Source organism: Pongo abelii, chromosome 1 (assembly GCF_028885655.2).
Source record: "Pongo abelii isolate AG06213 chromosome 1, NHGRI_mPonAbe1-v2.0_pri, whole genome shotgun sequence".
NCBI lineage: Eukaryota > Metazoa > Chordata > Mammalia > Primates > Hominidae > Pongo > Pongo abelii.
In genome coordinates, this window is record NC_071985.2 from 225,199,280 (window position 1) to 225,210,779 (window position 11,500).

At 55.5% G+C, this 11,500-nt stretch overlaps 1 protein-coding gene across 10 annotated transcripts in view; it reads left to right on the forward strand.

The window, feature by feature from the left end:
• SLC2A5 (solute carrier family 2 member 5) overlaps nt 1-5,711 on the forward strand; it is a 49,047-nt gene extending 43,336 nt beyond the window's left edge. For 9 of the 10 annotated variants that reach the window (XM_024256616.3, XM_009235487.4, XM_054524773.1 and 6 more), the window contains 7 exons: nt 614-739; nt 816-1,003; nt 1,141-1,251; nt 1,875-1,976; nt 2,298-2,373; nt 2,780-2,907; nt 3,012-3,854. In XM_024256616.3, coding sequence (XP_024112384.2) covers nt 614-739; nt 816-1,003; nt 1,141-1,251; nt 1,875-1,976; nt 2,298-2,373; nt 2,780-2,907; nt 3,012-3,215 — 935 coding nt within the window. In that variant the 3' untranslated portion in view covers nt 3,216-3,854. 10 annotated transcript variants of the gene reach the window in all.
• The last annotated feature ends 5,789 nt before the right edge of the window (nt 5,712-11,500 follow it).

Here is an 11,500-nt window from a genome sequence, read left to right on the forward strand (position 1 = left end):
CTGGGTGAATAAGCCAGGTTCCTGTCTCAGGGAGCGCGACAGCAGGACTTAGAACCACACATGGCCCTCTAGGCATTTGTGAAGCTCTGTGCTTCATTTTTTTGCTTTGCCTGTAGTTTTGCCTTTGCAGTACCAGTGCGGCCAGCCCATGTGTCCCCTCTATGTGGAATGTTAAGGATATTCCCACTTTTTCTGGTGTCCTTTCTATAATCAGAGCTGCCGTGACCATTCCAGTTCAGGCATCCTGGTGGCCTGGCTTCTCTGGGCATAGAGCTGGGAGCGGGCAGCTGGGTCAGGCCAGGTGTGCCCAGCTCCTCCAGCCCCTGCGAGACTGTCCTCTGAAGGACACGGGGACGTTCTCGCCAGCACTTGGTATTGCCGGCCTCGTCGGTGTGGTCTGTCTGATGGGCGCAGGGGTGCGTCGCTGCTGAGCCCTGCTGCAGGTGTTTCCCGAGTGTCCACCGTCGGGAGTCGCTGTTCTTAGGGCTGGGAAAGCTGTGCCCTCCTGGAGCCTGCACCCCACTCAGGATGACGGGGCTGGGGCCGGCTCTGCAGAGGGCGCCTTCGGGGTGGTGGGGAGGCCGCTGGTGCCAGCTCGCTGCCTTCCTCCCAGGCTGGCCGATCCTGCTGGGGCTGACCGGGGTCCCCGCGGCGCTGCAACTCGTTCTGCTGCCGTTCTTCCCTGAAAGCCCCAGGTACCTGCTGATTCAGAAGAAAGACGAAGCGGCCGCCAAGAAAGGTAACGAGGGCTCGGGCGGGGGCAGCCTCCAGGTTCTGCCCCCGAGCCCTGGTCCGACGGTGCCGCTTCTCCCCAGCCCTACAGACGCTGCGCGGCTGGGACTCTGTGGACAGGGAGGTGGCCGAGATCCGGCAGGAGGATGAGGCAGAGAAGGCCGCGGGCTTCATCTCGGTGCTGAAGCTGTTCCGGATGCGCTCGCTGCGCTGGCAGCTGCTGTCCATCATCGTCCTCATGGGCGGCCAGCAGCTGTCGGGCGTCAACGCTGTATGGGCCGGGCTGCGGCTCGGGAGCTGGGGAGGGCTCGGGGGGCGTGGGGCGCAGGTCCTGGGGCGCCGGGCGTGGGTCCTGGCGCCGAGGCCGCCTCCTCCGGGCAGCCGCCCAGCCCCGCGCTTGCCTTGCAGATCTACTACTACGCGGACCAGATCTACCTGAGCGCCGGCGTGCCGGAGGAGCACGTGCAGTTCGTGACGGCCGGCACCGGGGCCGTGAACGTAGTCATGACCTTCTGCGCCGTGAGTGTCCTTGGAGCTGCCCGCAGCCTCCACCCAAGGCCCCTCGGGTCCCCACGCCCCAGCCTCGGCGCCGCCAAAAGGGCAGCCCGTGGCCCCAAAACGTGGAGGACCAGCCGCTACTACAGAAACTCCGTGTGGGAGGTGGCCCCGCACCGGCCCCTCACACCTGGGGCTGCCGAGCCGCACCGGGCCCGGGGCCACCACCTGACGGGGACGTAGGGGTGCCTGGACCAGGCAGCGCCCACTGCTGGGTGGCTCCGAGCGTGGGCTACACGGAGTGAGGCTTGGCCACCTCGGGATGGGAGCAGGCTCCGTGAGGGCAGCGTCTCCGGTGCATGCAGACATCTGGCCTCCCGAGGGCAGGAATCCTGAGGCTCAGGGTTGTGGGATTAGGAGGCCCTAGAGCTGAGTCTCAAGGGTGGGCAGCTGGGGTCCCGCATCACAGCCACAGCCGACTTCCCGCTGGCTGCCCAAGGGCATGTCTTGCCCATGTGAATGTGAGTGTGCCTGCACACAGGTGGGCACCCGGTCCGCCGAGCTCTCCTCACAGCTGCCGCATTGGAGGGGGCTGGAGGGAGGTGAAGCTGGGCCTCTCCCGCCTGAGCCCTGCCACCCTCCTGTAGGTGTTCGTGGTGGAGCTCCTGGGTCGGAGGCTGTTGCTGCTGCTGGGCTTCTCCATCTGCCTCGTAGCCTGCTGCGTGCTCACTGCGGCTCTGGCACTGCAGGTGAGGACGGGCCAGGGTCCCAGGATCCCAGAGTTGCACCAGGAAGACCAGTGCCCCTCCCACCCTGCACCTCCACCTGCCTTAAAAGGAAGAGGGGTCACAATGAGCTGTTTAGCAAATACAACTGGCCAGACATCTGGGGACCGTGTGTCCTGCCAGCTCATAGCCCACGTTCAGCTGATTTCCCAGTGGCTCATCGAGGTGGCACTGCTGGGGGGGGAGCCAGGTGCCATCCTCCACCCACCAGGACAGGTTGGCCGCCCCCTGGGGTCCCGTCCTAGCTTGTCTGCTCCAGGTGAACCAACTGCTTTCTCTCCACAGGACACGGTGTCCTGGATGCCATACATCAGCATCGTCTGTGTCATCTCCTACGTCATAGGACATGCCCTCGGGCCCAGTACGTACCCAAAGCTGGCCTCAGGGTGTCACAACCCCCTCTGGTCCCAGAAGCTCCGGGCTGGAGCTCCTTAGAGATACCAGGGATGGCCAATGCAGCCCGGAAATGGCATCTCTTCCCCCTTCCACCGCAAGGGGGTGGGTGGCACATAATGAGAGTGAAATGGTAAAATGGTGGTGTGGGTGGGAACACACAGACTGTGCAGGCAGCAGAGTGGGCCTAACGGGTGGTTGCTGGCCTGCCATCCCTGTACACTGCCGTTTGCCTCCTACGTGCTGCCGCACATGCCCAAGAGTCCTGGAGACGCCGCTGTCCTGGGGCCAGCTACCTGATGGGTCTGCATGGCCAGGCCTGGGATGCTTGGGCCCGCTCTGCCTTCAGGGAGGCTGCTCTCCTCCCCCTACAGGTCCCATACCCGCGCTGCTCATCACTGAGATCTTCCTGCAGTCCTCTCGGCCATCTGCCTTCATGGTGGGGGGCAGCGTGCACTGGCTCTCCAACTTCACCGTGGGCTTGATCTTCCCATTCATCCAGGTGAGTGAGGCCCGGGGCCCACGCTCACCAGATCCCCGTGCAGTAGAGTGTGAGCCCCTGGGCAAACCACGTCCCACACGTGTCACCTGCCTCTCTTCCCACAGGAGGGCCTCGGCCCGTACAGCTTCATTGTCTTTGCCGTGATCTGCCTTCTCACCACCATCTACATCTTCTTGATTGTCCCCGAGACCAAGGCCAAGACGTTCATAGAGATCAACCAGATTTTCACCAAGATGAATAAGGTGTCTGAAGTGTACCCGGAAAAGGAGGAACTGAAAGAGCTTCCACCTGTCACTTTGGAACAGTGACTCTGGAGAGGAAGCCAGTGGAACCGGTCTGCCAGGGGCTTCCCCCTTTGGCTTATTTTTCTGACTTCTAGCTGTCTGTGAATATCCAGAAATAAAACAACTCTGATGTGGAATGCAGTCCTCATCTCCAGCCTCCCCACCCCAGTGGGAACTGTGCAAAGGGCTGCCTTGCTGTTCTTGAAGCTGGGCTGTCTCTCCATGTTGGCCTGTCACCAGCCCCGAGTCAAGCAAACAGCTGGTCCTCCACTTTGCTGGTTCAGCCTTCGTGTGGCTCCTGGTAACACGGCTCCACCTTGCTGGGTCAACCTTTGTGTGGCTCCTGGTAACATAACAAAAACAGTTACTATAGTGGTGAGATGGAAGGAATCAAATTTTGCCAGAGAAACTAACTTGGTGGCCCTGACAGGTCTTCCGGGCCTGTCTAAAATTTGTTTAGAGCCAAATTCATCCTCTTACCAGATCCTTTTCCAGAAATACCTGTCTAAGAAGGTGTGATGTCAGAAACAATGACATCCAGAAAGCTGAGGAACAGGTTCCTGTGGAGACACTGAGTCAGAATTCTTCACCCTAAATTATACTGTTAGTGGAAAATGGAATTGCTTCTGTGTAGTCAATAAAATGAATCTGATCACTTTTCAACACGACGTGCTGCTGTTCTTTGAGCAAGTGGAAGGCAGGAGGATGTTCCCTGCTCCTTCAGGCAGTTTTTTTTTGTTTTTATTTTTGCTTTTTTTTTTTTTTTTTTTTTTTTTGAGACGGAGTCTCGCTCTGTCGCCCAGGCTGGAGTGCAGTGGTGCGATCTCGGCTCACCGCAAGCTCCACCTCCCGGGTTCACACCATTCTCCTGCCTCAGTCTCCTGAGTAGTTGGGACTACAGGCGCCTGTCACCACGCCCAGCTAATTTTTTTGTATTTTTAATAGAGACTGGGTTTCACTATGTTGGCCAGGATGGTCTCGATCTCCTGACCTCCTGATCCACCCACCTCGGCCTCCCAAAGTGCTGGGATTACAGGCATGAGCCACCGCGCCTGGCCACTTCAGGCAGTTTGACTGCATGAGTGTCAGTTCCTTGAGGGCAGGGGCATGGTCAGTTTTGTTTATGCCTGAATCCCCAGCATCTCGAAGACGGCCTCTGGAGGCTGAGGTGGGAGGATTGCTTAAGTCTGGGAAGTAGATGTTGCAGTGAGCTGAAATTGCACCCTATACTCCAGCCTGGGCAACACAGTGAGACTCCATCTCAAAAAAAATTTTTTTAATTGGGCATGGTGACACGCCTTTGGGGTCCCAGCTATTTGGGAGGCTGAAATGGGAGGATCACGTGAGCCTGGGAGGTCAAGGCTGCCCTGAGTCATGATCACATCACTGCACTCCAGCCTGCATGGCAGAAGGAGACCTTGTCTCAAATAAATAAATACATGTAAGATTGAGGAAGCTTCCAAATGTCCTCAGGTATGTAATGAAATCTTGAGGAGTCTTAAAATCTTGAAGACTATGGTAGGGGAGGAAGGGAAAAGCGGCAGGGTCTTGATATGGTTTGGCTGTGTCCCCACCCAAATCTCATCTTGAATTGTAGCTCCCATAATTCCCATGTGTTCTGGGAGGGACCCTGTGGGAGATAATTGAATCACGGGGGGCAATTTCCCCCATACTGTTCTCATGGTAGTGAATCAGCCTCATGAGATCTGATGGTTCTATAACGGGTAACACCTTTTGCTTGGTTCTCATTGTCTCTTGCCTGCCACCATGTAAGACGTGCCTTTTGCTTTCTGGCATGATTGTGAGGCCTCCCCAGCCATGTGGAACGGTGAGTCCATTAAATCTCTTTTTCTTTACAATTTACCCAGTCTCTGATACATCTTTATCAGCAGCATGAAAATGGACGAACACAGGTCTCTCCCCAAAAATATAGAGAGCTGGAGGCTTTTCTTAGAGATATGAATAAAGGGTGCGAGTGTGAGTGTATATGCAAAAATATGGATAAAACCTTGAAAGTGCTGAATGGCCTGTGGCAAGAAGTGATGTCTTCTCCTCATAGATGGGTGGCAGAGGCTGGTGGCCGGGAGAGACAGCAGTGGGACTTGGGAGCACTTTTTGTGGGTATGGAATGGAGATTCCACCAGCAACAAGCTAAACCACTCACAAGCGGGCCCAGAGGAAGTAAATAGAACACTTCCTTGGTTGAACCATCCTTGGCCTTCTGCAGCAAGGATCTGCAGCCTGGAAGGGGCACAGAAACAACCAAAGACGAAGGCTCTCAGAGCTGAGGAGAGGCGAGGTCAGAATATCAGAAGTCAAGAAACTGTGGCACCTCTAACACAGGGGAGGCTGTGAAGTTCATGGTTCTGGATGTCTGCTCCCTGGGTTCAAACCTTGGTTCTGCCACATTAATTGTGCAACTTGGGAAAGTTACTTGGCTTTTCTATATCTCAGTTTTCTCTTCTGTTAAATGGCACTAATAATAAATGTCTCACATGTCCATTGTGAGAATTAAATGACTTTATATGTTTTTGGTGTTTGGATCAGTGGCATGTATTTAGTTTTCTTAGGTACTTATAAGTGCTTGGGAATAAGCATTAATCTTGAGGACAAATAAACTCACAAATAAGATACAGTGAGAGGCCACTCTGCAGGTATACTAGGATTGAGCAATCCAGTAAATGGATGGCAGATGGTGGGGGCCATTTCACAGTTGCAGTGGGAGGTTACAGATAAGCAGGGAGAGAGCGCGAATGATCCATGTAGTAGTAGATCACTCTCTACTCCAAGTAGACTTGGAGACCTTGGTATGAACTCACATGCAGTTTAATATAGATTCAGGCTACATATACAAATATTTATAGATAAGTATCTACACATGGGTTAGTAAAATACAGCAGGAAGAGAGATGTGGGAGTATAGAAGGGAGGTGAGAAATTTGGAAAAACAAGTATGATTTCTCCAGTTGGAGAAGATGTGATAGGAAAGTGAGGGATGGGCATTCCAGGCAACAGACAGCACAGAGAGGTGTGGAGGCATTGAGGGATGCTACAAGTTATTTGGTCTGAAAGTGAAGCCAGAGAGGTGGCAGGGGCTGCGGGGTGGGGGCAGCTATAGTGGATCCTGTGGGTCCCAGGAGCCAAGTTGAACTTCATGGTCAAGACAACCGGGGGTTATGTGATGACCGAGTTTCCAGGAGCACCTGGCATGAATGTGAAGGGATGGGGCTTGGATAGGGAGACCAGCTGGTAAATAATGAGGACCCAGCAAAGCCAGCAGTAGTCAGGGCCGAATGTGAGGGAACATTCAGAGAGTCAGTAGGATTTGGGGTCCACTCAGCAGTGAGCAGTCGGGCATCCCTGCCAGGTTTCTAATATGGGCCAATGGGGAATGGCTGGAAGAGCTCGGTGGCAGGTTTTAGGAGAAGGTCATATATAATTTTTGAACATGTTGAGATGGAGGAATCATGGGACACACAGAAGATATCTAGAAGGAAGGTGGCATGTGGCTCTGGAGCTCAGGGTAGCAGGGACATAGATTTGGGGAAACCATATATCTGTTAGCACCTACTGTGTGCCAGGCACGGCTCCAGGCCCTGGGGCCAGGGTTCTGAGTGAGAGGTGCAGTGAAGAAAAGTAGATTAGCCCAAGGGGTGACAGGTGGAGAAGCAGCTGAACAGAGAGGAGTGGGGCTGGCTGGGGGGCAGCAGATGCAAATGTCTTGTGGGAGAGGGTTGGCCATGGTTCAGGGAATGATGGGAGGCAAGTGATGCTGGGGCAGAAAGGGGGTTGGGGAGGAGGAAGGGGGCACTAGGTGCCTGGGGGCACGTGCAGACACTCAGTAGGCCCCCAGGAGCATCAGAGATTCTATTCTGAATGTGTTGGGAGGCCACTGGCTCACTTGAGCCAGAGAGTATCCTGATATGATTTGCACTTTAAGAAATCATTCCAGCTGCTCTGGAGAAGAGTCTGAAGGAGCCCACGAGACAGCAAGGAAATCAGATCCTTACAAAAGATTCGAGAATAGGTTAAAGCCTCGCATTTGCGTAAGATTGCCCCAGGTTTGCCAACCGAGAGGATGAAAGGTGAGAGGTGGGCTGGGTGTGCTGGCTCATGCCTGGAATCTCGGCACTTAGGGAGGTTGAGGTGGGAGGATTACTTAAGGGCCTGAGTTTGAGACCAGCCTGGGCAACACAGTGAGACACCTCCGCCCCCCACCATCTCTACAAAAAGTAAAAATAAAAATAATTAACTGAATGTGGTGATGCACACCTGTAGTCCCAGCAACACGGGTGTCTGAGGCAGGAGGATCGCTTGTGCCTAGAAGTCATGATCACACCAGTGCACTTCAGCCTGGGCAACAGAGCAAGACCTTGTCTCTAATAAATAAATAAATGAATAAATAACTTTTTTTTTAAGGTGGGAGATGGAGCACCATCCAACAAGGGGCACAGGAAAGCCAGCAGAGAGGACTGAGCTGCCAAGCTCTGCCATTTGCTGAGACTAGAAAAAGAGTTCCCCTTGGATTCAATGACTCAGTGACCTCAGGGAGTGCTGTCAGGGGTAGTGTGGGGGCAGAAGGTAGACTGCTAGGGTGAAGACTGCAACTGAGGCAGAAAAGAAAGAATGGGAGCCCTAGTTATTGTTCACTCTTCCTTCCTCCCTTTGCTATTCCTGCTTGAGTGGATGTTATGTCACTTACAGAACACATACACATATGTAACATAAAAAATAAGTAGACATAGGCCAGGCGCGGTGGCTCACGCCTGTAATCCCAGCACTTTGGGAGGCCAAGGTGGGTGGATCACGAGGTCAGGAGATCAAGACCATCCTGGCTAACAAGGTGAAACCCTGTCTCTACTAAAAATACAAAAATTAGCCGGGCGTGGTGGCGGGCGCCTGTAGTCCCAGCTACTCGGGAGGCTGAGGCAGGAGAATGGCGTGAACCCGGGAGGTGGAGCTTGCAGTGAGCCGAGATTGTACCACTGCACTCCAGCCTGGGCAACAGAGTGAGACTGTCTCAAAAAAAAAAAATTTTTTTTAAATAAGTAGACATATATTGGAGGTTTGTAGGCAACATTTTCTTACTGATGGGGAGGCATGATTTTAAAAGTTTGGAGACCACTTGGGGCCAAGCTGCCTGCAAAGATCAGTGAAAGCTGAGGAAAATTATGCTTTGGGAGAATTAGACAATGTCAGGGGATTGTGATGGCAGCAGCCACTCCAGACAGCTGCCACTGCCATCACACCAGCTGCAGCAGGGAGGTGCAGCCCAGGCTGCGCATTCCATGGAGCAAACAGGAGCTCCCTGGGTGCCGCTGCAGCCACCCAAACTGCAGCTGTAGACCCTAACCTTCTGCTCCATGGAGCAGGCAGGAGGCCCCCACCGACCCCACCTCCCAATGCAGCTGCAGCCGCCCAAACCGTGGCTACAGATTCAGGCATCCCCACACTCTTGGGGACCCAGGAAGGCCCTGCTGCCCTCACAGGCTTGGAAGTGCCTGCTTCTGCTGCCTGGTTTCTCCCTGCTGTTGGCGCCCACTTTGATCTCCGAGGCACTGCCAGGGCTGCATGCGCCAGAGCCAGCAGGAGCTAGGGACAAGCAGGAGCCCCGCCCCTTCTGAGTTCATGGGGGTGGGAGCTCCCCAGGTGCAGCTGCAGCCTCCACCTGCGCCCCCCGCCAGGTGCAGGCCCTAGGCATCTCTGCAGTCTGCACCTTCAGGGGCCCGGCAAGGCCTTCCCACCCCTCCCCTCTGTCCCCACAGACTTGGGGGTGTCTCCTCCCACTGCCTGGCTTCTCTCCACTCCTGGCACCCACTCCAGTCTCGGAGAGGGGCTGGGCCTGAGCCTAGGCACTGTCACAGCTCAGCTGGGTGTGCACACACCCTGGGAAGTGCTGACATGCCAGCCCCCTGCTGCCTGGGCCCCCTCTGGAATTTGGGCACTGATGAGTGTAAGAGGGGAAGCTTAAGGGGGGCTGAGGGTGGCTCAGTGCTGGCCTACAGGTGCCCCTTACTGCAAGCAACATGGGCACCACAGACAGCTGTGGGAGGCAGACAGGTTCCTGAGTGGAAGTGGACAGTTCCCTGTAAGGCCCCACCTTCAGGCCAGGGAGGGCCTAAAGACTGAGGGCTGGGCTGCCAGTCCTCCAGACTGGACTAGGGACTTGTGATGCCTTTTCTGGGCCCACCTGTGGCCCCCCATGGACCAATCGGCATGTACTTCCTCCCCTTTGAGGTTCATAAAAGCCCCAGACTCAGCCAAAACAGGACAGAGGATGGAGAGACAACAGGATGACCAGCTGCAGAGAGGAGCTACCCTCTCCAGGGCCTCCTCTCTACTGAGAGCTGAACACTTGATGGGACAATCTGCCTACAGAGAGGAGCTACCTACTGTGGGTCTCCTCTGAGCTGTTCTAACACTCAATAAAGCTCCTCTTCATCTTGTTCACCCTCCACTTGTCTGCATACCTCATTCTTCCTGGATGCAGGACAAGAACTCAGGCAAAGGCTGCCACCGGCCACAGAGGTTTCTGGCCAGAAAATCGATACTTCAAAGATCAGATAACAATGCTAAGTCCTTGGGATGGGATCAAGGTCAGGACACTTGGCAGGTGAGAGATGGAGCTGAAGAGGGTTCAGCTGAAGAAGGTTCAGACCTGTTTGCTCAACACTGTGTCCACCGTGCCTGGAACAGTGACTGGCACAGAGTAAGGGTTCATTCAGTGTTTTTTGAATGAATGAGTCTTGGTAAGGAGGATTTTAAATGGTTGACAGCAGAGTAAGAAAGAGTGGATATGGGGAGGAGTTGTCAGCCCCAAATGACACGTTTTTATTTTTATTTTTTCGAGATGGAGTCTCACTCTGTCGCCCAGGCTGGACTGCAGTGGAGCGACCTCAGCTCACTGCAAGCGCCACCTCCCAGGTTCATGCCATTCTCCTGCCTCAGCCTCCCGAGTAGCTGGGACTACAGGCACCCACCACCATGCCCAGCTAATTTTTTGTATTTTTAGTAGAGACAGGGTTTCACCATGTTAGCCAAGATGGTCTTGATCTCCTGACCTTGTGATCCGCCCACCTCGGCCTCCCAAAGTGCTGGGATTACAGGCGTGAGCCACCGCGCCTGGCCAAGTGACATGTTCATAACGCAAATTAGGCAGCTGGAAGGTAGGTTTGACCAGCGTTTTTCACACTTCCAGAAGTCACATACCAAAATTTGGTGGACTAACATCAGGCTGCCTCTTTCTATTTTGCAAATAAAAACATTTTTTAAAAATTGGCCAGGTGAAGTGGCTCCACCCCGTCTGGGAGGAAGTGAGGAGCACCTCTGCCCGGCCGCCCCCTCTGGGAAGTGAGGAGCGCCTCTGCCTGGCCGCCACCCCGTCTGGGAGGAAGTGAGGAGCGCCTCTGCCTGGCTGCCCCATCTGGGAAGGGAGGAGCGCCTCTGCCCAGCCGCCACACCGTCTGGGAAGTGAGGAGCGCCTCTGCCTGGCCACCCCGTCTAGGAGGTGAGGAGCGCCTCTGCCCGGCCGCCCAGTCTGGGAAGTGAGGAGCGCCTCTGCCCGGCCGCCCAGTCTGGGAAGTGAGGAGCGCCTCTGCCCGGCCGCCCCCTCTGGGAAGTGAGGAGCGCCTCTGCCCGGCCGCTCCATCTGGGAGGTGAGGAGCGCCTCTGCCCGGCTGCCACCCGGTCTGGGAGGAAGTGAGGAGCGCCTCTGCCCAGGCGGCCCGGTCTGGGAAGCGAGGAGCGCCTCTGCCCGGGCGGCCCCGTCTGGGAAGCGAGGAGCGCCTCTGCCCGGGCGGCCCCGTCTGGGAAGCGAGGAGCGCCTCTGCCCGGCCGCCCCGTCTGGGAGGAGAGGAGCGCCTCTGCCCGGGCGGCCCCGTCTGGGAAGTGAGGAGCGCCTCTGCCCGGGCGGCCCCGTCTGGGAAGCGAGGAGCGCCTCTGCCCGGCCGCCCTGTCTGGGAGGTGTACCCAACAGCTCCGAAGAGACAGCGACCATCGGGAGCCGGCCATGAGGACGATGGCGGTTTTGTTGAAAGGAAGGGGGGGGGAAGTGTGGGGAAAGGAAGGAGAGATCAGATTGTTGCTGTGTCTGTGTAGAAAGGGGTAGGCATAGGAGATTCCATTTTGTTCTGACTAGGAGAAATTCCTCTGCCTTGGGATGCTGTTGATCTATGGCCTTTCCCCCAGCCCCATGCTCTCTGAAACATATGCTGTGTCAACTCAGGGTTAAATGGATTAAGGGCGGTGCAAGATGTACTTTGTTAAACAGATGCTTGAAGGCAGCATGCTCTTTAAGAGTCATCACCACTC